Source organism: Crotalus tigris, unplaced genomic scaffold (genome assembly GCF_016545835.1).
Source record: "Crotalus tigris isolate CLP2741 ecotype Arizona unplaced genomic scaffold, ASM1654583v1 scf7180000017568.12009008, whole genome shotgun sequence".
Classification (NCBI taxonomy): domain Eukaryota; kingdom Metazoa; phylum Chordata; class Lepidosauria; order Squamata; family Viperidae; genus Crotalus; species Crotalus tigris.
Window position 1 is genome coordinate 10,135,402 of NW_024096478.1, and position 26,817 is coordinate 10,162,218.

The 26,817-nt window shown below is 37.3% G+C and overlaps 1 protein-coding gene across 4 annotated transcripts in view; it reads right to left on the reverse strand.

The window, feature by feature from the left end:
* The window catches only part of WWC1 (WW and C2 domain containing 1), a 112,811-nt gene extending 86,251 nt beyond the window's left edge, over positions 1–26,560 (reverse strand). The window contains exons 1-2 of one of the 4 annotated variants that reach the window (XM_039353354.1): positions 24,760–25,391; positions 309–410 (exon numbers count right to left, since the gene is read on the reverse strand). In XM_039353354.1, coding sequence (XP_039209288.1) covers positions 309–410; positions 24,760–24,878 — 221 coding nt within the window. In that variant the 5' untranslated portion in view covers positions 24,879–25,391. Of the gene's footprint in view, positions 1–308; positions 411–21,166; positions 21,202–24,759; positions 25,392–26,189 lie in introns of those variants that run through there. The other 3 variants (XM_039353362.1, XM_039353389.1, XM_039353372.1) reach the window with 3 other exon arrangements.
* Between the last annotated feature and the right edge of the window lie 257 nt (positions 26,561–26,817).

Genomic DNA, 26,817 nt, shown 5'->3' on the forward strand with positions numbered 1-26,817 from the left:
AAATACTGTACACACATACACACACAGAGAACCAAGAGGACATCTGAACATGGCTTATCTCTTGCAATCTACAACCCCCATGTAATTTAATTGATAGTAGGATGAGAAGTTTTTAAATCTCAGTCATATGAGCATAGAAAAAGCATAGTAACACAAAAGAGTTTCACTCATTCTTGTTGAAGTATTTATTCAAATAGTTAATGCTTCCAGGTCCTTTTTATCAGAATGAAGTAAACAGATATTTGTCATGTTACTTATGTTCAAATAGGTAGTGTTACAAACCTGCTGAAATTAAGAAGAAAACTTACAGTTTACATTTCCTTGTCCAGACATCTGCCTTGCTTGAGAATGTTAGAAATTTTTGAAAACTATTGACCTCTGGCTTACACCTTTCGATTTCATCTTTTTTTCTAGGTATAAAGGATAAGCCAGGAAATTATATTAAAACACAGCATGCCTCCAATTTGTAATTTGCTGCCCAACATTCTAATCTAAGTTAATTTCATCACATATGATATATGCAAACTGTGCTGATCCAACACTGCCCACCTCCTTTTCTAACGATAGAATAAGGAGATTGTGTGGACTGTTTCACCATCACAATCTGCAAAGCGTAAGTAAAATCTTATTCAACTTGTCTCATTTTTGGGTTTTTTTGTATATAGTTTCAGTTTTGTGCTCATTCTATATAAGGTTACTTTAGTATATACACTGTCACTCTATAACATAAGGGTTTTTTGGGGGTGAGGGAGTTGCCCTTTACTTATTATCAGTTCTAATTACATTAAGATGAAGCACTTTTTTTTCTTCTGTTCAATCATGTCTGATTTTTGGAAATTATTTTCTGCAGTTTTCTTGGCAATTTTTTTTTCAGCAATGATTTGCCCCTGTGTCCTTCTTAGGGCTGAGAAAAAATGACTGGCTCAAGGTCACCCAGCTTTCTTTCAGCAAAAGAAAGGATTACTCTGGATCCAACCTTATATTTTCCAAAATTACTATTTTACTCTATATAGAAAAATGATATCTGAAATCTAATTTGAGATAACATTATAGATCAGCTCTGACAAGAATGTTCAAAATTAGCATGTCACCGAATAGTAGTGTATCATACACCAACCGATTGATTCTCCTGAAATATAAATACTTAGTTTTATGTTTTTTTCTGATTGACTTGTGGAATTGTCTGCTTCCATATCTTGCCATGTTATTAGATTACTATAGCTCAGCACTTCAAATAAAATGACACTTATTAAATCACTTCTTCTGAGAACACCAGTTTTCAAATAGGCTATTTCACAGTAATGATCTTTCTGCATTTTTAATAATAATAATAATAATAATAATAATAATAATAATAATAATAATAATAATAATAGTAGTAGTAGTAGTAATAGTAAAGTTGGAAGGGACCTTGGAGGTCATCTAGTCCAACCCCCTGCTCAGGCAGGAAACCCTACACCATTTCGGACAAATGGCTGTCCAGTCTCTTCTTAAAAACTTCCAGTGTTGGAGCATTTACTGCTTCTGGAGGCAGGCTGTTCCACTGATTAATTGTTCTCACTGTCAGGAAGTTTCTCCTTAGTTCTAGGTTGCTTCTCTCCTTGATTAGTTTCCACCTGTTGCTTCTTGTCCTGCCTTCAGGTGCTTTGGAAAATAGCTTTTTCTTTCTTACTACCAAGAACAACAGTTAAATAATCAACTTATTCTAAGAAAATTTGGTTAAATAGCTGCTTCCTCAAAAGTAGGAAGGGAGAAAAAAACCCTTTCCCCATGGAACTATATGACATCTTGATAGAAACGTGTTTCTATCCTACATGTTAAAACAACAAATGATATATCTAGATGTGTTCTATTTCAGTGGTATTTTCTAAAGAAATACTGGTAGTATACACAACAGCAACACCTTTTATCTCAGAACTAAACTCTCAAACACTTATTTTCCTCCTTCCTCTCAGCTGAAGTGAAATCCCAAGAATGTAGCCATGGGCTCTTGTTTACATTCTCACTCCCCATGTTTCTTGGAAACTGGATCAGCCTGTCACATTCCACTGAGCCAATACTATATAAAACAAGAGTCCTTTTAGAATATGGCACCTGATTATCAAGCCTCCATCTCAAGCACTGATGTTACAAAATAAGCGAAATGCTTGTAGGATTAATACTGATTGATAATATCTAGAAGGAGAGGTGCAACAACAATTCCATCATAGCAAAGAATGTGGGTCATTTTAAAGGATTATTGTGTCAAATTTTTATGGACCAGAGATTACATTACCAAAATTGTACCCCATAAATAAATCTGTTAATCTCAAGGATTGTATAGTTTATTGTTGAGAATTATTGGAATTCTTGCCATAGGCACTTTGCAAATATATTTTAATGAGGTACAGTGGTCCCAACAGCATTGCCCATAACATTATTTCAGCTTGATCACTGAACAAAACAGCACAATAAATACATTATATTGTAAATGGAACAGGCATTTACATATGAAATGGGGTTTTAGCCTAAGCTTCTCCAATTTCTATTCTTCAGTGTGCAAGATTTTAAAAAAGGAGGAGGAACATTAAATCTTATAAGGGCTTTTGTCCTTATAACATGATGCGTTTTTGTTTAAATGTATAAAGGTAATGAATATAGTAACACAAATGTTGTTTTCTGTTTCTCTACATAGGACAATAAATTAATTCCAATAAATCTGTTTCCTTAAGATGTCAAAGAAGAGGAACAAATCTACACTTAAGAATCCTCTGTCTGAATCAGAAATTAGAAAACTCCAATCCCAATCCACTTCAGTTGCAATCTTTATGGTTTTGATGCCTGAAGAGAAGTTTCAGTAACGCCTCCCTGACTCACTGAATAGTAGCTAACTAAAGTGTTACCAGAATCTAATTCAACACTGACAGCAGATTGGCTGGGTGTGGTGGGGGCTTGTGGGATATGGAAGAGATTAACAGTGCTGTTTATATAAATGCATTTGCAATTTGCAGTAGATCCACAAATGATACCTATTCTTTGACAATAATTAAATGTATTTTTCTAGTAAATTAGGCTGCTGAAAAAGAATGTTTAGAAGAACTATTTTTATATGAAAGGACTTATAAATCACAAATACATACTCTGTGCATGTTTTCAAAGGAATCTTATTCCATAATTTTTTGAAGTATGCTTTGGGTTCCTCCTGGCAGTATTTGGATAGAAGATTAGTAAGGAATTTCAGGGCTGTTAACTAAAGTGGGAATTAAAAGCAAAGCCCCAAAAGACAGTGGCAAGCTATTTCTAGCATCCTGCCAAGAAAACTTCATGGAACAGGAGCTGAACTCAATTCAAAAGCATCTTTCCTTTCCCCACCCTCTTCTTTTGTTTTGCACAGGCTCTGAATGGTGGATGCCAGGCTTCTGGAAAGAAACAGAGTCAAGGCTCTAAATTTAAAGTCATCCCAGCTCTCTTTTAAGCCTTGGCACAACAGCACTAGTAGGTTTGAGCAATATAAAAAAATGAAACCCAGGGGCCAGCAATATTAGAGAGATGCATTTGCACCTCGTAACTGAACCCTGACAACCTTGAATGAAACTAAAAATACACCAGTAAAGAAGCATCTAGTCTTACTTCCATTCAAGCATAATCTAATCTAAAATCCCCAGAGATTTTGCTTTCACAGAGAGGGAAGCCTCTAGTCACTATGGTAGCAGCAACAGCCACGAAGAGCCTTTTATCTGGCATTCACTGATGATATATTTATCAGCCTATCTAACCTGTTAGTCAACATTCAGAAATCCTATAGTATATTGTGGATTTTCTGCCCCAATTCTCATTGGAGCCACAAGCTACTTGTCTGATTCTGTACCTTTACAGTCGGAATCGTCTGTACAATCAATCCTGTTTTTCAGGGTAATGCTGCCAGAGCATTGTATACGCAGTTTCAGCAGTGTCTCATTAGGCATTGGGTATAATTCTATCTAACCATTGATTAATCATATGCCAAAATTATCAGAAAAATATCTGAATTACCCCTAGATTTAAGTTTTTAAGTTGAACTATTAAACAAAAGCAGGTGTTTAAAATATATTTAAAGAACAATTTCTCTCTCTCATATATATATTCACATACATACACACGCAGACCCAGACATAGTGCATTCAGAAAGTATTAAGACTCCTTTCACTTTTGTCACTTTCATCATGCTGCAGCCTGATTCTACAATTGTTAAAATTCATTTTTTTCTTATTAATCTAAACTCAGTTCCCCATAATCAAAAAGCGAAAACAGACATTTAGGAATGTTTGTAAATTTATTAAAAAGAAAAAAACTGAAATATCGCACTGACATAATAAATATTCAGACCCTTTACAACAACACTTGAAATTTAGCTCAGATACCTCCCAGTTCTCTTGATAGTTGCTGACATGTTTCTACACCTTGATTGGAGTCTATCTGTAGTAAATTAAATTGATTGGACAGGATTTGTAAAGGCACACACTTCTCTATAGAAGGCCTCATAGCTGACAACGCATACTATAGCAGAGCAAAAGCTATGAGGTCAAGGGAACTGCCTGCAGAGCTCAGAGACAGGATTATTGCAAATATTTGGGGAAGGCTACAGTAAAATGGCTGCTGTACTGAAGGTTCCTAAGACAACAGTAGCCTCCATAATTCTTAAATGGAAGAAGTTTGGCATAACCAGGACTCTTCCAAGAGCTGGTTGCCCAGTTGAACTGAACTTGGGGGAGAAAGGTCTTGGTAAGAGAGATAACCAAGAACCTGATGGTCACTCTGACTGAGCTCCAGAGATCCTATGTGGAGATGGGATAGAATTCCAGAAGGATAACCATCACTGCAGCCCTTCACTGATCTGGGCTTTATGGCAAAGTGGTTAGATGGAAGCCTCTCCTCAGTGCAAAACACATGACTGCCCATTTGGAGTTGGAGTCTACCTGAAGAACTCTCAGACTGTGAGGAACAAGATTCTGTGGTCTGATGAAACCAAGATTCAACTGTTTGGCCTCAATTCTAAACGTTATGTCTGGAGGAAATCGGGCACTGCTCATCACCTGTCCAATATCATCCCAACAGTGAACCATGGTGGTGAAAGCATCATGCTGTGGGTGTGTTTTTCAGTAGCAGGGCCTGGGAAGTCAGGGTTGAGGGGAAATTGAATGGAGCAAAGTATAGAAATATTCTCAATGAAAACCTGTTCCACAGCCCTCAGGACCTCAGACTGGACCAAAGGTTCACTTTCCAACATGACAATGATCCCAAGCACACAGACAAAACAACAAAGGAGTGGCTTAGACACAACTCTGTGAATGTTTTAGAGTGGCCCAGCCAGAGTCCTGACTTGAGCCCTATTGAACATCTCTGGAGGGACCAGAAAATGGCTGTCTACTGATGGTCGCCATCCAACCTGACTGAGCTTGAAAGGATTTGCAAAGAAGAATCTCCCAATTCAGGTGTGCAAAGCTTGTTGCGTTATACCCAAAAGACTCGATGCTGTAATTATTGCCAAAGGGGCTTCAACAAAGTACTGAGTGAAGGTTTATGCTAATGTGAATTTTCATTTTTTTCTTTTTAATAAATTCACAGATCTTTCTAAAATTCTGTTTTTACTTTGTCATTATGGGGTACTGAGTGTAGATTAATGAGAAAAAAAATAATTTTAACTGTAGAATCAAGCTGTAGCATGACAAAAGTGAAGGGAGTCTGAATACTTTCTGAATGTGCTGTGTGTGTGTGTATTGAAGCATCATGCCTGCTTTATAAATACAACTCAAAATACCAAATCAGTAAACATCTGATTTGCTGTATAGTACTTAGAACATTTAGAAGCAGCAAAATAAATGAATCTAATAGCAATTTTGAGAAACACACTCCTTACATATTTATAAGGGATTTTTCATGCTTCTTTTTAGAATTGATGAAGTATTTTTATAGCAGTAGCATTATTTGCATGCACCATCAAAAAGTACTATCACAAGGATTATAACAAACTATTTCTGGCAGAGTGAAATATTATTTATACATACAAATCTATGATCAACTCTGAAGTAACTTAGTAGGATTCTCATTGTCTTTGAATTAGGACAACATGAACCAGAAAAAAACACTTATAATTGATTTTTAAAGTCTTTAGTGCAATTAAAAAACTAGTAGATTAAGTGATGTCATTTTTAAGGGCTTAGCTGCCAACATACTTTAGTTATACCTAGTATAAGAGTTCTGATGTTTATTCTTCAAAAGCAAACATCCTGGTGGACTAGTGCTTAACAAAAAATGCATGTATGGGCCAATCAACATATTTTAAAAAGTACACACTATTCTGGTTGTATCAGTATTCTCCAAACCAGCCTGGGAATGTAACCTTTCGAGGGTATGACACCCCATCTGAAACTGAAAGAATACTCCATGTTGCTATGAAGTCTTTCTTCTCAATCACAGAAGTATCCCTCATAATGTTTTGACTAGACCTGTCATTTAGTGCAAACGAAGCTTGCTGTAGCAAAACGTAAGTCCTGCATTATATAAATACCAAAAGTTGTTGCAAGCTACAGCATTCTTCCTGAAATGCAAGATGCTCACAATGGAAAAAAATAAAAATATAGAATGCTCAATTAGAATCAGATCAAGCTTAAATTTTTCATTAACATTACTTTTTTAATTCAGGTGGTAGACTGTTACATATCTACATTTGGAATTGTTATTATTAGATTGTATTTTTACAGTATATTTTTCAATGCCTTGAGGTTGCTTACATACCTATTCATTGAAAATGACAAAAAATTAAATTTATGTAACCCAAAATACTGTCTAAGACAGGGGTGTCAAACTGCCGGCCCGTGGGCCGGATGCGTCACCAGGAAACCACGCCCACCCCATTGCCAGCAATGGGAAAAAAGCTCTGATACGCCGCGCAACATCATGTGACATCGCAAGTTTGACCTGTCTGGTCTAAGAGGACTTTAAACCTTTTCAGTAAAATCTTGAACATTTTGAACATTTAACAAACAAGCCACATTGAATTATCTTTGAAAAGGGAACTTTTAAAGAGAGATACATTTTCAGATGTTTGACTCAAGAAATAGAAATTGCTTTAAATCTAAAACCGATAAGAAATAGTTGCCTACAGAGCTATTGTACTAAACAGTTAATTGAAAGTTAATTCTCAATTTATGCAGAAGGGGAGCAGAAAACAATCTCTGAAGTTGCCTGAAAGTTGTTAGAATGTGGCAAAAATGTTCCTTTCCCAGCAGCAAAGTGCTCTGCCAATAGAGATGCACATCCATTGCTGAAGAACAGGTACGGTCCATCTCTTCAGGCAGGAAATATTCAATTACAGCATCACTCCAAACAAGTGTCTCAGAAATAGCCCTGAGGGAGCTGGATTCCTTCCCATCAGGCACATCATGGTGGAGTAGCTATAGATTATACCCTCCGTTATCACTGGATTTAAAGAAAATGAAATTAAGAATGAGTAACTCTACTAGCATATTTTGTGGAAAAAAATCATTCCATCTACAGTTTCTGTTCCTACCAGAACCAATGAAAATTACAAGGATGTTGAAAATAATATACCGTAGGCTATTTTATTCCCCCATCCCTGTTTATGACTGTTTTGTTCCAAATTAAAGAAGTTATTGGTACAGATGCAAAAGACAAAATTAACATTCTAGTGAATAAACAGTAGGATCACCAACAGTGAACACAATGTTATGTTTCTAGCACTTAAGGGTCAAAGAACAATAGCATACCTGTTGCCAAATAGCAACTCAAACATTTTTTGCATTCCATACAGTTACTTGTAGTCATAAATAACTAATATTTAACCATGAAGAATGTCACTTTGACCTCACATCCAATGGTTTAGTCTATTCTTTTAACACTCACAGATGATGGGCTTCTAAGAAGTTTTTTATTTTACTTCTATCAACCTTGACACATTTTAAAATGTTATGTGAACCAATTTTATTAATATCTGAATGAACTTGACTATCATATAGTGAATTTCAAAAATATTAAGACCCTATTCTGGAGTCAGATATAAATGAACAGAGGCGATATAGCTATGAGGAGAAACTTCAAGATAATTTGCATCAAAAAACAGTTTCTCTTTGGCTAAATTTAACATTGTCTTTTAGAAACTTTGGTTGTGATGGCAGAAAATATATATGGGTTTCTGTTACATTAAGGGCATCTGTTAGAAAATTGTTGCATTTGCTTTTGATTGGTTAGCAGTATTGTATCAACTGATGGTTGATTATATGAGGGAACAGGCAAATGCATCACCAGCCTATTGAAATTAATTTATACAATGCTCTACAGATTTAAGTATATTTACAGATTTAATGAGGAATCTATGCTTTCTGGTTAGGTTTGGTTAATTTTAAATATTATTTTTTGATGAAACAAGTTATCTATAAATTATTCCATATAATATTCCTTTATCATCTTGAGTAATCAATTAAATAAGATCCCTTTGATTCATTGCAAATAACTTTATCTTTTTTTAATTTGCTACCATAAGATGTGGTTGTTGGCTGTCTTCAAACATGGATTGGGCCCATTCACAGAAGTCACAGGATCAATGGTTATTAGCCTTGATGGCAGTGTAACAACTTCTGCTGGGAGACTAGTTGACTTCCTTGTGCAATTGGTTTTGGCCCCTGAGGAGCAGACTATTGGACTAGAGGGATCAACGGTCTAATTTGGCAAGGTAGGTCTTATGTTCTTAATATCTTAAAGTGCACATATCACTGCCGGTTTGTACTGTTATGAATAATTACAGAGCTATATTGAATATTTCAAGGGAAGAAATGGAAGACCAAAGATGGCTGTGCAAAAAATATGCTGATGATCATGGTGGAAGGAAGTAGACTAGCCCTTTGTAATTTCTCTCCAGACAAGGAGACGACTTGAAATCACCTAAATGCTTCAGGCTCCTCATAAGGAGACTCCAAGACAATTGTCTCTGATGGATTTAGAACACTTAGAGATGAGAGAAGAGCCATCTTGTTCACACTGTACTTGGTCCTTTGAAAGGACACTGGGTTCACATACTTCATTTTCTAATCAGTTATGGAAATTTCTTGTAAACTGCTGTTCAACTATTAGGAACTTTGGATTGATAACTTTTATCACACTGGGTGAGTTTTCTTCAATCCTTAGCAAAAGTTTAAATACAATTTATATATATATATATATATATATATATATATATATATATATATATATATATATATATATATATATATATATATATATATATATATATGGAATAAACAGCAAAAGAGTGATTAAAACTTATAAATTGACAAAGATTCCAGATCAATTTGAATTAATATTTTGGAATTAATTATAAGAATCCTTCCTTTGGAAAAATGTTTTTGTTTTCAATTTTTTTTAATGATAAGACTTTAAAAATTGACCTAGAGGGAACTAACTACAATTATAGGAAAAGAATACTCAGACTTGGCATACAATTACAGACTGAAGCAAGATATGTTAACATTGGAATATAGAAGGATGTTTTCAAACAATGGACACAGAAGTTAGTTTTAAGAGTGTCTGCCTCTATAGCAGTGGTTCTCAACCTTTTTAATGCCGCGACCCCAACAAGTCGTAAGTTGAGGACTACTCAATTGGTGCAGCACCGTTTGCAGAATGGGACTTTTGGTGGGCTCAGCAGGGCAGAGACAGCCTGGACAATTCCTGTTGGCTTTTGAAAGCCAATAGAATTAGACTCTATTCAAGAGAGTCTATTCTATTGGCTTTCAAAAGCCAATAGAATAAAAGGGAGTAGCACAGCTAAGGAAAAGGGGAAAAAATGGCGGACTGCATTGTTTGGCGACCCCCATGAAATGGTCGTTCGACCCCAAATGGGGTCCCGACCCACAGGTTGAGAACCACTGCTCTATAGCTAGATTGTGTTTAAAAGATGTTATGGAAGACAGGATTGAGATTGATTTGAAAACAGATTTAAAAATGAAAGACTACAAAAAGTGACATAGAAAAAGTGCTATAATATATACAAATAACAAACCAAGAAAGTGAAATCAAGTTCTACAACATTATCTGAAGATACTAAAGATCAAGATTGTTAGAAGTAAAAGTAAGGAATATAAGGTTGGTTTATTTGATCAAGATTAAAATAGATATGTTATCTTTGGTAACTCTTAATGGTTTTTTGCCAACATCAGGACTGAAATGACAAAGTATTTAAGGATTTGTTTATAGATGAGTTGGGTTTTGGGAAGAAGAGATCATTTGTTGTTTTTCAGGAGAAGGTGATAATTACTAAAATTATTATACCTGCTGTGATGAACAGGGAATTCATTTATTTATATATCATTTATATAATAATAATAGTAGTAAAGTTGGAAGGGACCTTGGAGGTCATCTAGTCCAACCCCCTGCTCAGGCAGGAAACCCTATCCCATTTCAGACAAATGGCTGTCCAGTCTCTTCTTAAAAACCTCCAGTGTTGAGCATTCACCACTTCTGGAGGCAGGTTGTTCCACTGGTTAATTGTTCTAACTGTCAGGAAGTTTCTCCTTAGTTCTAGGTTGCTTCTCTTCTTGCTTAGTTTTTACCTGTTGCTTGTTGTCCTGCCTTCAGGCGCCTTGGAAAATAGCTTGACACCCTCTTCTTTGTGGCAGCCCCTGATCATTCATTCTTTTGGGGGGTTTTTTTGCACCTATTTTTTATTTTTATTTTTTTAGTTTGTATTAGTTCTATTGTAATTGTAATTTTAATAAAATTATTATAAAAAAGAATGCATCACTTAAACCTATACAAACAAAGAGTGGCTGAAAAACTTGATCTAATCTTCTGAGCCTGATTACATTGATCCAATGTAACTAAAGTTCAGACTGGATATTGTTGGCTCCAGTTGATGATCTCCACTAAGAGATGCAAAGCATTATTTCTTCTGGATGTCTCAGCAGTGATTATTGTTACTAATTATATTTCTGGTGGAATAGAAATACAGGTATTATTGGGTACATGTCAGAAAGTAGCAGTGAATGACTTCATTGTTGTTGCAAGTATTTTTTGAATGCCTACTTGCAGTTATTAGAAGAAAGAGTCCAGCATTTCAGAAGGTTCTATCATTAATATGCTGCTAAACCTCTAGTATTTTATTTTATCCAAGCCAGATGTAGGAGACCTCTGCAGGTATTTTTTTTTTTTTTTTTTAGTTAGAAATGGAACAACCAAAGAAAAAGTACTATGGTCAACTGGATTTCACTGTTCTGAACATTTTCCAGCCTATGTAGAGCAGGGGTCCCCAACCTGTGGGCTGCAGTCCACTACTGGGCCGTGGCCTACTGGCCACTGGGCCACAGAACAGGCTGGCCAGTGCGTGCACTCACCCCCACTTGAGCTAGCGCCGCCGCTATGCAACCAAGGTGCTGCGCAGCAAAAATGGGGCACCGCACGATGAAAATGGGGCGCCGCATGTGAAAATGGTACGGTGCTAGCGAGTGTCACATGGCTGCTAGCACCGCTCCATTTGCATCACACGTGCTCGCGGTCCCGTTTGTGTGCGCGTACACTTAAAATGTTTCCCCCTCCCTTTCCAGTCTGCCAACCAAGAAAGGTTGGAAGCCTCTGATGTAGAGAATAATCTGCATGCCATGCTTCTTGCTGTCAATCAGCTCTCTGTTATCCTTAGATTGAAAAAAAAAAGCAGCTGTGTCTCTTTGAGAATATTATAAACTTTTCTAGGTGGTTCATACAGGTACTGCTCTTCTCAATTTCAATTACTGGGAAATGTTAGAATGTACTATTGGAAAGGACTCATAAATTTTAATAGTTAAATAAATGATATTGTACAGTAGAAAGTAACTCTAGAATCACTCTCCAATTTGTAGAACCAGAAAATGATAGCCAATTTCAAACTAGGTTTTTATATTTAACCTCGTTTATATTTTATATTACTGTACTAAACCAAGTATTTTTTCTAAAAAATTATGGCATCTTTTACAATAAAAATATTAAAACTTAAATACCACCAGGTGAGAATCAGCTTTCCACCTGGGAACAAAATATTGTGAAGCCAGTTTTTCCAGCATTATTCAGCCTTAAGGCTTTATGTGGGCGTTAAATGCAGAAATGTTTTATTTGGCTGCTGATATCTACCACCAATTGGTACTTCTACTCAAATCTAAGATTGTTTTTAATGTTGGGTATGTTTAAAAAATCACCAATAAGGAAAGAAGGAAGGAAGGAAGGAAGGAAGGAAGGAAGGAAGGAAGGAAGGAAGGAAGGAAGGAAGGACTATTATTTATGAACTATGTAAGTCTAAATATGTTCAATTAAAGACATACATAAAAATATGCATATGCATGACTAAAATCAACATTTTTACAGTACAAGTATGAAATTTTGACTTAATCAATATGACTGCAAGAAGATAAAAAATATCATTTTCCTTTAGCCATAAGGGAAAATTTTGAAACTGCTTCAGTACATGTTTGTTAACAATTAGATACTGATCAAAGTCATTTTTACTTTGAAGGATCCTTTCAGTCTTTCGACCACCAGGAATAGATTCTTTATGCATTTTCCTAGCAATCTGCATTTGCAAGACCAACCTACCTTTCCCCTTTCTTTGCAACAAGTGGTATTTATGCCACACAAGATCTATGGCTTACAAAATTTTGACACAGGATCCAATATTTTATTTTGATGTAGCACACAAAGTACATTTTCTCCCTACAGGTTATTTTTATTTCTGCATATGTAACACTTTCTGAGGAACTGCTTCATGTAGGCCCATAGAACACTGAGTTTATAATGGCTGCAGCTTTAAACGTTAGGGCTCTTTTGGGAGGGGGCACATCTTGGACATTAAGACATTAAAAAATATTCTATAAATGTTAGATGAGTTACCAATTACAACATGATTTTTTTTTTACTTAAACAACCTAATATACAAGTAATCTTCACTCACTGACCGCTTATTCAGTGACCGTTTAAAAGAAACATGTGAACAATTGTCGAAGCTGTGTCCCCTGATCACGATTCAGGTTCTTGGCAACTGGTGCTCATTTATAGTGATCATAGAGTCCTGCAATCATGTGATTGTCATTAGCAAACTTCACAGCCAGCTTCCCAAGAGCAAAGTCAATGGAAAAACTGGCAGGAAGTGACAAGTCAATCATATGACATCACACTTAATGACCCATGGCAATTCACTTAACAACCATAGTCAGAACTGCTGTCGTAAGTTGGGCCCTGTGACTTCCACCTAATTAGGATGATGTGTAATGATTAAAAATTGTAGAACTACAAAATTAATAATATGCTTAAAGAATTATTAAGGTGTTTAGGCAAGATCTTGTACAAAGGCAAGCATCAAGTCTTTAAAGCAGTACATCTTTTATGCCACACTTATACAGCAACTTCTTACAACAGTATCATCAGCTTTGCACTGATGTGTTAAAAAAATGTGCTTTAATTAAAAGGTGAAGATCTGAGCTATCAATCAGAATAGAGCTGGAAGGGACCTTAGAGGTCTTCTAGTCTAATCCCCTGCTCAAGAAAGAGACCCTATACCATTTCAGACAAGTGACTGTCTAGTCTCTTCTTAAAAACCTCCAACTTCTGATGACAAGCTGTTCCACTGATTAATTGTCCTCACTGTTAGGAAGTTTCTCCTTAATTCCAGGTTGCTTCTCTCCTTGATTAATTTCCATGGTTTCTTGTCCTGCCCTCTGGTGCTTTGGAAAATAAGTTGACCTCCTCTTCTTTGTGGCAATCTCTCAAATATAGGAATACTGCAATCATATGTTTTTCACAGCTTTAGAGTTCAATACAAAATCAGATGCTTAATGAACTTTTTTCTCTGCAAATATATTTTATAAATAACAACCGACTTCATGAAACAGAACATAAAAACATGGAATTACATTAATATATGCTACCGCAGTGAAAAAAATATATCATAGAATTGGTTTCAATCACTTCACTTGGTCTTTATCAAAAGGCTGAAAAGTTTAAAAAGTATATTATATCTCAAAATTGATGTGATTTTTTTATAAAATACTTGCAATTCATCCAATTCCTCACAAATTTGTAATTTCTAAGGTTTATGCTTTTGCCATAATAATTTCTGAAAAAATGCTATAACATCCATGCAATAGAAAAAGAGCAAATATACATAGGATAAGAAAGAAACAGAAATAATTGAAGGAATACAAATGCTAAAATCATTCTCACTTTGATAAAGGTCCCAAGAATTACTCTGGATTTTCAAACAATAACCATGCTGAATTCCAGCAATGTATTAGTTGGGTCAGTGAGAAGAATAATACAGTAATAAAATGTGGACAGACAGGTTTGCATTCTTTCGTAAAGGAAATACATGTGCATTGTGTACCCTGAACGGAGGAATGTTTGTTGTACTAAACTTTAAGGAATAACATGTTTCACTCCTGTGAAATGAACTAACTCAAGAAGCCTGGGATGCATTATAATTCATACAATTTGGTGAATGGGCAGTTTATAGGAAGCGTTCCCTTCTCCAATTTGCAGAGTTTTGAACAAAGTAAGCATGTTACTTGGAAACCGATTCAAAGACAGCTTTGCATTTGCCAACTTTTTGTAGGAGAGTGGGAACAGTTTCCACTTTACAAACCTATGCAAACTATAACCATTTCACTTGTATTTCAATATTCTTTGCTCATATTATTGCCCTAACCAAATGTTAGGGACAAGAGAACATACATAAATGTGGTGCCTGACTCTTTGACAATGTTCCAATATTGGTAGCTATAAGACTGGGAAAGTACATTTGTGAAAACAGATTAATGCTTATGTAAAATAAAGTTTTACTTTACTCCTGCCTACTGATAATATTCCTGCTTCTTATTTTATTCATTTATTTATTAAAAGTATATGCCACCTATCTCACGGTTTTAAGAGACTCTGATTGGCTTTTTGCCTGTCCTTTTTTGAAATATGTTTGTATCAGCTGACTTTTTAAAATGTATTGTCATTTTATAGTTATTTTTTTCCTGTTAAATGTACATTGCTGCAATTGATTCTATGGGTAGTGGTATACATAAATAAATGGGATCAACAATAGAAAATAAAAGGAAATAAAAATAAGGAAGACAACTCACTAGAAAATATTAGGATTGGGAAATATAGGATAAACCAGGCCTTTAAAAATCAAGTTTAAAAAGAATAGGTGATTTTATATTATGGCAGATATCATTTTGTGAAAATAATACCTGGTTGTAAGTCATGATAGAATGTCTTTTATAATAATAATAATAATGATGATGATGATGATGATGATGATGATAATGATGGAAGGGACCTTGGAGGTCATCTAGTCCAACCCCCTGCTCAAGCAGGAAACCCTATAGCAGAGGCCCCCAACCTTTTGAGCACCAGGTCTGTGGAGAAATATTTTTCCATGGACCAGAGGGGGGGGGTGATTTCGTGTGCTGCCTGCATCCCATGAATGGGGCTTCGTTGTTTGCACGGCCCAATTGCTGGCATGTTGCAGCCCGATACCGGTCCACGGACCTGGGGTTGGGAACCCCTGTCCTATAGCATTTCAGACAAATGGCCGTCCAATCTCTTCTTTAAAACTTCCAGTGTTGGAACACCCACAACTTCTGGAGGCAACTCGTTTCATTGATTAATTGTTCTAACTGTCAAGAACTTTCTCCTTAGTTCAAAGCTGGTTCTCTCCTTGGTTAGTTTCCATCCGTTGCTTCAGGTCCTGCCTTCAGGCACTTTGGAGAATAGCTTGATTCCCTCTTCTTTGTGGCAACCCTGAGATATTGGAACACTGCTACTTCACACGCTAAGTGTCAATACAGAAATATATTTGTATCATTCAAAGCTTCTTACTAAGTACTATTGAAGGTGCCTGTTTGGGGCAGAGGATGCAGTCATTACAGCACTATGTGTTATTCCCAAAATTATTTTTATGAGATATATCTAATATAGTATGTTAATCTATTTGCCTCTTCAAAAACTCTTAATGTCTCCTTATCCTCTCCTCTTGCACACTCTTTAAGCCTACTGTACTTCTCATGCTCCTGCTTGCCTTTCTGAAAAGAATTCCAAATCGAGATGCCTACTTGCAGAGTGGATTTTCTGATACCAACCTGATTGAAAAAGAAAGCTAAGCATTTTAAAATGGCTTGAAATATTTCATTAGTTTGTTGTTGTTGTTAATTGCGAAGTCGTGTCCGACCCATCGCGACCCCATGGACAACGTTCCTCCAGGTCTTCCTGTCCTCTACCATCTTCTGGAGTCCATTTAAATTCACACCTACTGCTTCAGTGACTCCATCCAGCCATCTCATTCTCTGTCGTCCCCTTCTTCTATTGCCCTCAATCTTTCCCAGCATTAAGCTCTTCTCCAGTGAATCCTTCCTTCTCATTAGGTGGCCAAAGTACTTGAGTTTCAACTTCAGGATCTGGCCTTCTAAAGAGCAGTCGGGGTTGATCTCTTCTAGGACTGACCGGTTTGAACGCCTTGCAGTCCAAGGGACTCGCAGGAGTCTTCTCCAGCACCATAGTTCAAAGGCCTCAATTCTTTTGCGCTCAGCCTTTCTTATGGTCCAACTTTCACAGCCATACATTGCAACTGGGAAAACCATGGCCTGGACTATACGCACTTTTGTTGGCAGGGTGATGTCTCTGCTTTTTAGAATGCTGCCTAGATTTACCATGCTCTAACTTTAAATTTATCTTTTGTCTATTTTATCTGCATTTTGCGATTATTTAATTTAATTATTAGAAAACTATTATAAACCAGACTGAAATTTCTGAATATAGACTGAATCAGGCAAAAATATTTGCCAATACATTCTACTTTGTATCAAAATTAATAATTTAATGGATAATGGGGCACTTAGAATGATAGTAGCATAATAAGTAGCACACTTAGATCCAATAGAAGGGAAAATGTGTAACGCAGGGTTGAACTGTAGAGCCCTTGATGCTCACTAAGCTTGTTTGCTTAAAGAGGTTTCATTACCTAACTAGATGATAAAATAATAATAATAATAATAATAATAATAATAATAATAATAATAATAATAATAATAAAGTTGGAAGGGACCTCAGAGGTCATCTAGTCCAACCCCCTGTTCAGGCAGGAAACCCTATACCATTTCGGACAGTCTCTTCTTAAAAACTTCCAATGTTGGAGCATTCACTGCTTCTGGAGGCAAGTTGTTCCACTGGTTAATTGTTCTAACTGTCAGGAAAATCATCATCACTATGAGAGGGGGGTTTACTCCATTTTTATATAGAGCAGCTACCTCTTAGTATAATGAAAGATATCTGCATTTTTTAAATATTAAGGCAAGGTAAATCAAGTTCAGTTTTTTAAAAAAAAAACTTTAAAGAAAAGCCTGAACAGACCAACTATTCTATTGGTCAACAAATGGTGGAAAGTCCAATTTACTCACCACCCCACCTCAACCCCAACCTTAAGACTTTCAACATTTTTCTGTGGGAGCTTGTCATAGGTAAAACTATCAAAACAACGCTATTATACATATCTTGTTGCATTATATATTATGCAATGAAATAATCCTCACTCTTGTAGAATCAAATAATGATTAGAAAGTTGAAGCCAAAGGGAAGCTGAATTCTGAAACAATGAATATTGCATGTTGTAATAAGGACAAAATATATACGTATTATCTTAAAGTTAAGGAATATTAATGTTATTTATATATTAAGGCACATAATCAGTTTCAAAGAAAAGCACACTTTTACTGAATTTGTGTGAGGCGCTATTTTTTTCCTGTTCCAGCCACTTATTTGCAAGAAAATGTATATATACATTGGGTGTGAGTTTTATCTAGAGTTACCAAACTGCTGTCATATACATCACTTAAAACTAAAACAAAAATCAAAATCTAGCTGTTAAATGATGCTTCAGTGGAATGCAATTAAATTTGGATAAATAAAATGAACATTTCCAAAGAAAGAGATCCATGGGGAGAAAAAAGTTCAGTGAGAAGCACAAACAACAAACAGAATAGTGCTGATTTGCAAATGAAAACCCGGAGTGTAAAGAAAAAAATCTCAGAGATGTAGGGCATCTCTCCTCAGCTTTTGTTCCTTTTCTTGACTACTCTCATTATTCTTTTTGGCAGAACTGGAGCTTATGCAGCTGCAGACCTTCCCAATCTGTTGCCCTTTCTTGATTGGTAACGAAGCAAAGGCAGCCAACTGCACTCATGTGAATCTTTTCCCCTCAGAGCGCACTAACCAAGGATGGCAACTTCTCCAGCCTTCTGTGAAGGCCAGATTAAATTATAGCTAGCCACCAACAAAACAAGATTCACCTCAGTCACTAAACAGACTCCCACTCCCATGCACTCAAGCCTATAAGACGGTTTGGAAATGCATTTGTCAATAAAAAGAAAAAAGCCTAAAACACGTGCAAAAACTTTTGAAAATCTAGAAATGTGAAGAAAGCCATTTTAATAGGAACATATGAACGTGATTCAGTTCATATTAAATCTATGCTTTGTACATTTAATCTGACTTAATGATCATTTTAAGGTATGGCTTTTAAATAATTAATGCTAAAATGTGACATTGAATACAACTTCATATAGAGATTGAATGCAAAAAAGAACACTTTTACTGGATACTTATCTCAAAAAAGTCATATTTCCCTCGCAGTAATTCCCTCTCAGCTCTATTATTCCTGACAATTAATCAAACTAATCTAAAGCTGAGTAGAGGTTTTGGAGTTTCAGGAACCTTGCTAATAAGTGGAAATTTTGATGCATTTTCCATCCTTGTCCCCTCCCTTCCGCCAAAAAACCTTGGCCAACTTTTAAGTTACCATTTTAAAAAGTAAAAAATGTAAGGAAAACTGAGACATGCTTTAAAAATCCTTATAGGTTTTACTTAAGAGTTCTTCATCTGTCGCAGGGGTGTCAAACTCGCAATGTCACGTGACGTGTTGTGCCATATCGCGACTTTTTTGCCATTGCCGGCAAGGGAGCCAGTGCGGTTTTGCTATGATGCATCTGGCCCGCGGGCTGGCAGTTTGACACCCCTAATCTATTGGATTCAAGGTTAGGGTTTGATTTAATCTCAAAGGAACTGATTAGTAAATAATATGAATGTTGGGATTGTAGCATTTTGATACATACCAATTATCTTCTATAAATATCTGCTGAACTAATGTTCTAAGAACTCAGGAATCTTTTTTTTAAAAATGCTTTCAATGAAATGGTTCTAATAGTGCTAGAACAATGTGTCACTTGTGATATATATATATTGAGCTTAATTGGATGATATAACAGCAACAGGCTTGGTTTACTATTAAACACACCTGTGCGTATCAATTGGCTTCAGTTGGAAACAACACTTTGTGCCTTGCTTTAAGCTTACTATTTTTGACTGCCAGCTAGTCTCTAAGTAGACAATGTTCCCATAGTTTGCTTCTCAGGGCACTCTCTGGTTATTGTACCAGAAAATAACTTGTAGTTATGGTAAACTTAAAACAAAGAGAGCCACAAGACAGTGCCATGCTTATAATTTTTCATCCTCACAGTTAAGCTACGTTTACCAAAGAACTACAGCCTCCACTTTCCATCCTAATGCTCTCCAGATATTTTGAAGTAGAAGCCAGAATAGTCAAAAATAATGGGAACTTGAATCCAAAACATCTGGAGAATATGAAGTGGAGGACAGGCTGAATGCACTACAAAATCCTCATTTTTTAAAAGAAAATCTGGATTTTTATTGTTACAATTCAAATCTCTGCTTCCCCATTGGAACAGTACTGTTGTTGTGATCACAAAAGCTGAGTAGGAATTATCACATAGATTTGGAAGTACTGCTGAAACAGATGAGTGTTTTCAAACACAGCTAGAAAAATCACCTCAATAGTTAATAGCCCAAAAACAAATCCTGATACCATTAATTTGTGAAAATGGTACATCATTCCATCTGCACAGGATATAGTTTTGCCAGGTTCAGTGCTTAAACAAAACTAAAAGATATTTTATGCACACACATACTACTTGCTCATACATGTCAGTTATGACATTCTGACCTTGGAAGCAATATGACCCTTGGACAATGGAAGTAGCCCTTCAGAATGCAATGTAGCTATGGCCTGGTGCCTCAGTTTGTGCATTTCTAGTCAGTGGCTGAATTTTCTCAAAAAAGTTTTAAGTGTTTCACATTCTAGAATAGGCATATGAATTTAAAACAGGAAAATTCTATCTGAAATATGAAATACTGACATACCACTCAATTGGATGTTCTAAGCTAGACAGTCCATTGATTTGATGTTAAAGAACTAGGTCCATACAGAACAGAATCATAAAAGTTGTTGTTTTTATACAAAGTCTATTTGCTTGTATTTTAAACACATTTAGCATTTGGGGATGATGAAGTCATTATAATATGTGATGTGATATATGTGATGACTTCATCATCTCTAAATCACACATAGGAAGCATTTTTAGCAATCTGGACTTCTTTCTGCATCCTAATATTTCCCATTTTTTTTCTCCAAAAAGTATAAAGGAAACAAATTTTAGCAAAAGCATGGCTCTCTGTTGACAACACATAGGTATCTTCAACTATCCCTGTGTTAAATATATAGCACACTCAATATATCAGACAATGATTTGGCTCTATTATACTTGTGCAATTTAATGCACTGTGTGTATGTAAGCACAGAAATGTAGTGCTTAGATCAGAGAACTCTAGCTAAATCCTTCAATGAACTCACTGAATGAATGACATTGGTTAACCATGTTTTCTCAAACCAACCTTTTCCATTAGATTATGATAGTGGGTATCTTCTTAGCAATGTTGATTTAAAGGGTTAATATGTCCTTCTAATACTAAATTCTTAGTCCTCACAAAATGCGAACAGTTAACAATTTTAAAGTAAACATGAATTTCACTCTCAAATATGACTATGTCTGAACCAATATGTTTTAGTTAATTGTCTAAAACTGCAATGGGAGAATCACATAAAATATTTGATACGCATTTTAGTTCTATCTCGGTATTTTCTGGAATTACTGTAACCTACAATTCTAATACTTTCTCTGTAAAACACACACAAAATAACAGTCCTTCTCTCTAATAATTTTCTGCTTTCAGCACATTTATAATAATATAAGTCAGAAACATGGGGCATCTAAATTACCTGCATTCTGATCTTATCATCTAGGAGTGTCAATTGTCAATCTTTGGGTCTGGTTGAAATATGGTCTGCAATCCAAGAATACACTCAGATTTTTATTCATTACTGAAAAATTCCCTAGAAAAGGGAAATGAGGGGATATGATATTAAAATCCAAAAATTATCATAATGAAGGATACCATAGAACAGAGAGGTCCCCAACCTTTTGGGCACCAGGGACCAGTTACGTGGACAGAGGTTTTTTTATTGGACCGGAGGGTGTGTGATTTTGTGTGCTGCCTGCATCCTGGGGATGAGGCTTTGCTTGTTTGTGTGGACCAGTTGCTGGCATGCCGTGGCTCGGTACTAGTCCATGGACCAGGGGTTGGGGACCCCTGCCATAGAATATAGTAAAGTAATAATTGTACTATATCAAAATCAGAGATGTTACAAACTTTAAGTAACCTCAAGATTTCTGGCTAGACCAAGAATTTGCAGAACTAAATACTAGAAATCTAACTGAATACATTACAGATAGTATTATTAAACTGGACATTTAGAGTTCAATACTTTCTTCTAAAAACATTATTCTTCATTTGTAGTCATATTGGTATTATGCTATAAGTTAGGTGTCTTGATTTTAGTCTGGCAACAACTTAACAGAAGTTTGAACAGTAATAGTTTTGCTAGTATGGTAGATCATTTTTCATTACTAATAATTGTCATCTAGTTGTTTAACACAAGCAATGTAGGTGAGGTTGTTCTACAGAATCCTTTTTTATTTGAATACACAGGTTATTTCAGTAAATGGCATAGGAGATGTTAGCAATTAATATTACCCCTGAGCCACCGTTTTGCACTTTGTTCAGCTTGCTGGATTTCTATATTCTAGCAAAGAAGCCATGGAATCTAGAAGTTTGCCCATTATCTCTCTTGTATTTAAGGTGTGAAAAATTATTAAACCTGTCTCCCCATTTATACAGAATCAAGATGTAGTAAATCATACCAGAAAAAGAACAAATTCATTCTGACTATTTTATCATATATTTTGTGGGGAAGGAAGCAATGAAAGTTGCACAAATACTCAATCTACACTTGAGTATCAATATACGCTCAATATACACATATATTCTACATTTGAAGATCAATATTTCTATTAATTCAAAAGTTGCTCTGGATCAAATGCCAATATTTTAGCTAAATATGCTTTTGTATTAGATAAAGTCTAACACAAAAGTATCTTATTAGTTTGAAGAAAATATTTTTTTAAAATATATCCCACATCAAGGGTTTAAACTTGAGTTCAATGAAAAATGTATAAAAATATAGTTGGTATCTTTTTAAGAAGATAGCAAAGAAGCAAAAGAATACTCATGGATGCATGAGCAACAATTTAATTAATGGGACAAAAAGGGGCAAATACATACCCCACTCATCCTTGCAAGAAGGGGGGGGGGAAAGAAGCACTGGTATAATGAAAAGTTACATCTTTTAATCTACATAGCAAGCAGTGAAGTTCAAGGTACTTCTACAGATATAATACTTCTCTGCTTTTAGCAACAGTGTTTGAAGAACAACAATCTATTGTAGTTATTTTAGTTAAATACCAAATGTATTTATTTAAGTTGTACAAATGTAGCTACTTAAAAAAACAGCTTTTTAAAAAAAATTAACTGAGTTGCCTCAAGTATAACTGGGGAGTCAAACAAGTTTTATGCACCTGTTTAATTCCACCACCAGTTTCCTAAGACACACCTTTAGTTCAGCAGGTGCAATTCTATGTTCTGACAAGTCTGAAAAATGGAGGAGGAAGCTAGTCCTGACTAGCACCATTCCAGTTAGCCTTTGATTTGCATAAGTATCTGGGAGCCAATTCAAATTTCAGGATTCACCATATGAAATGAAGAAAGGAGTCAATGATTTTAAAGATACTGCCTGAACAGCTACCCATATTATCACTGAAGTAGGGCTCCAGGAAATAAGATAGATTACATAATGGATCACTTGAATTTCATACCTTTGCTGAATTCTAATCATGTGGTGTAATCATAACAGAAAAAAAATGCATGCAAGGAAGTTGACAGTGGAATCCGTTCACAGATCTCCGTGGACCCTGAGCAAATATTGTTCTATAAAGTGGGATTGGAATTATATTGAGCTTTTGCTCAATTTATATTGAGCTTTTGCACTCCAAAATACTCCCCCACACCCACCTTAAGTATTTCCCACCAGACCAAACACGTAATGAATCATTCAAAAAAGTAACAAAAGAAGCTGTGTGGCAAGTTGATGGCAGCTTCCATGTTCAAATTACACAGGCTTTCCACCTGAACTTTGACATGATGCCCTTTGTCTCTGTAAGCATTCCACTAATGCCATTTAAATGTATCAACCATGTGGGTCAGCATATTTATCTCTGCATGGTTTCAGGAAGCAGGTTAGATGTTGGTAATGTATAGTTCAAATCTCTGTTTAGACGTGAAACTCTGCTAAAGGGAATGGAAAGAACAGTCTGACCTCCCTACTTCTTGGAATTGTAAAAGTAGGGAATGGGAGGAGGAAAGCCTAAAGTGCTGGCCTCAGCTGTCAGAGGCAGAGGGCTTTAAAAATAAAAAAAACTAGTGAAAAAAAGAACATAAGCAACCCAACTTGGGTTTAGAATGACAGTGATGGCTCCTATGCAGGATACATACCAATTAAAATACACACCAATAAGACCACAAATTAAAGATCTGATCCTTGTCCTAAATAACAGTTGAATAGGATGGAGCTTCTGGAAGTTTCCCAGTTATAAACGGTCTGGCTTTTGGCTTATTTTAATCATGTCCGGGGTCCCCAGACCCTCCCCTGTCCAGTTGATGTATGTTTATTGAAGCCAAGAAGGAAGCATCTGCATAAAGCTCAGAACACATTTTCTTTTACCAATATTGCTAGATATGTTCCTACTCAAAACAGTTTTTTGCATGGAGCCGGCCTAGATTCAGGTAGTCCTCGACTTACAACAGTTCATTTGGTGACCGTTCAAAGTTACAACGGCACTGAAAAAAGTGATTTATGACAATTTTTCACACTTGCAACTGTTCCAGCATCCTCACGATCATGTGATCGAAATTCAGATGCTTGGCAACTGACTTGTTTTTATGACGGTTGCAGTGTCCCAGGGTCATGTGATCCCCTTTTGCAACTTCTCACAAGCAAAGTCAATGGGGAAGCCGGATTCAGTTAACAATCAGGTTAACTAACATCAACTGCAATGATTCACTTAACAACTGTTGCAAGAGAGGTCGTAAAATGGGTCAAAAGCTCACTTAACCAATGCCAATGTTGGACTCAACCGTGGTCGTAAGACGAGAACTACCTGTGCTAATACTGGCCCAAATCTTCAGAGATCGCTCTCAAACCATTCTGACCTGCCAGGAACAATACGGGGGGGGGAGCGACCTGACGAGCGGACAAACACGCACACACGTTCCCGGGCCCACGTACTTTCCGCGGCCAAGTTCTTCCCTTCCTATCCCCACCACGGCACACAGTCTGCTCCAGGCACCTGTCGCCCTTACAGCGCAGGCTCCTCCCCGGCCGACTGGCTCGGCCTCCTCAGGTCAGTCCTTCCTCACCTGTCTCGCGGGTCGACCCAGCTGGTAGTTTTGGTGGCGTGGTCGATGTAATAGACTTTGCCGTCGTAGTCGCGAGCTTCCTCCCAGCCTTCGGGCAAAGGCAGCTCCTGCCGGGGCATTTTTCCCGGCAGCAGGCGCAGCAGCGGAGAGACGGACCGAGGCCGGAGGCGGCGGCCACCCCATGCAAAGGGTTCAGCAACCCCCCGCCCAGCCCAGCAGCTGGCACGGCGGGCTAGGGCGAGGGGTCGCGGCGAGCAAGGAAACCGGAGCCAGGCAACCGACCAGGCGGGAGTCTTGCATCCTCAGCCGCGCGGGGAGTAAGGAGAAGCGGCGCGTGCAGGGGAAGAAGAGCTTTTCGAATGTTGCAGGCAACACGCGACAGCCCAGGCGAGCCGGGCTGGCCGCCGTCCGTCCGTCTGTCTGTCTGTCCGTCCCCTTCCAATAAGCGAGCCGATCGCCTCTCCCTCGCTTCTCTCTTCAGCAAGAGACCCTCGAAGCCAGAGAAGGGGGCGGAGCTACGCTGCCGTGGAGCCTGGAGCCTAGAGAGGTCGAGCCCACTTCTTTTCCCGGGCTTTTGCTTCCAGCGAAGTAGGGCCGTCAGTTTAGCCAAGGCTCGGGTGCCGAGCGCTCCCCGCCAGAGAGTCTTGCAGCGCTGCTCCGCCCGCGGCTGTTGCTCCTCCTCCCTCCTCCTCCTCTCACCGCTGTCTCCTAGGTTCCTTCCTTCACTCCTCCCCTATGCCGGTGCTACAGTAATACAGGTAATAGTAGAGCCACCTCAACTTTTTTTTTTTTAATCTAGCGGCGGCTATTACCATAAACACGACCGTATCGGAGACGAGCGCCTCCTCCTGGTTGAGGCGGGGAGGGGGACGGGAGGAGGAGGAGGAGGAGGAGGAGCCGCTGCAGCTTTTGGCCGCTGGTGAGGCAGCCTGATAGCGGTGGGCGGATTCCCACTCTGTTAGCAAATGGGAGGGTCGGGGGATTGGTCAAAGGTGCTTCAGAAGAGACGCTCATCCACAGAATACAGGTGAAAGTGAAGGTAATTGGTTTTCAAGACTTGGGATCAAGCCCTAGGGCGGGGGAAGGGAGGCTGGAGACAAAATCTGGAGGCAGCACGGGGATCCCTTTCTGAAGACAGCTTGCCCACGGTTTGTATTAGACGAAAGATGATCGTGTGGCTGGTGTCGAATCGAATCGATAGAGCCAAGGTTAAGAATTCAAAATCGGCAGCATGGAAACCTTACAGAAAAGGTTCCCCCCCCCCGCAAATAGAGTTTTTTTTCCCCTCCCACATTGTACCAAAATAGCAGTTCCTCAACTCTTCTTTCTTATCTACATTAGCGAGAATATGTAGTTAAGAAAGAAAACATCAGCTATCAATCTTGGGGGGAAACGTGAAGAAAAGTAGAAAAGAAAAACATTTGTACTACCTGGTAAACATGGAGAGTGTATCTCTAAGCCATATGGAACCCTCATTCCATCATATCAAGGGCAGTATGTAGATCACTTGATCCCAGAAAGCACCATGACCTGTGTAAATGGGGAAGAAAAACAACCAACCACTAGCTGATGGTGACTTCATGGAGAGATCCTTGTCATCTTCTTAATAATAATGTAAAGATGGCTTGTCACTGCCTTCCTCCAAGATGTTTTTCAACTTCCTAACTACTCCTGGTAGTCTTCCATCAAAGTGCTTAACCTTATCCAATCCCACTACACTTCTGGAGATCAGCTGAATAAGTTAGGTGCTGCCATCTAGCTATATTTAAACTCAATGCACAGCCAAATTGGCACCAAGTGGTAACTTGTTTCAAACTGAAAAAAAAAAAAAAGTTGATAATAATTTAAGAGGAGAAAGAATAAAGTTGGCAAGGCAACGGATTGATATATGTCAATATAATTTTTATATGATGACAGAACACCATTTTAAAATATATACTAAATTTTGAATTTTATATACATGTGCTTTCTTAGAAATCAGTGGATTTTACTTCTGAGAAAACATGTATCAGATTCTGTTATGTAACAATGTATATCAGTAACCTAGGACCAAAAAAT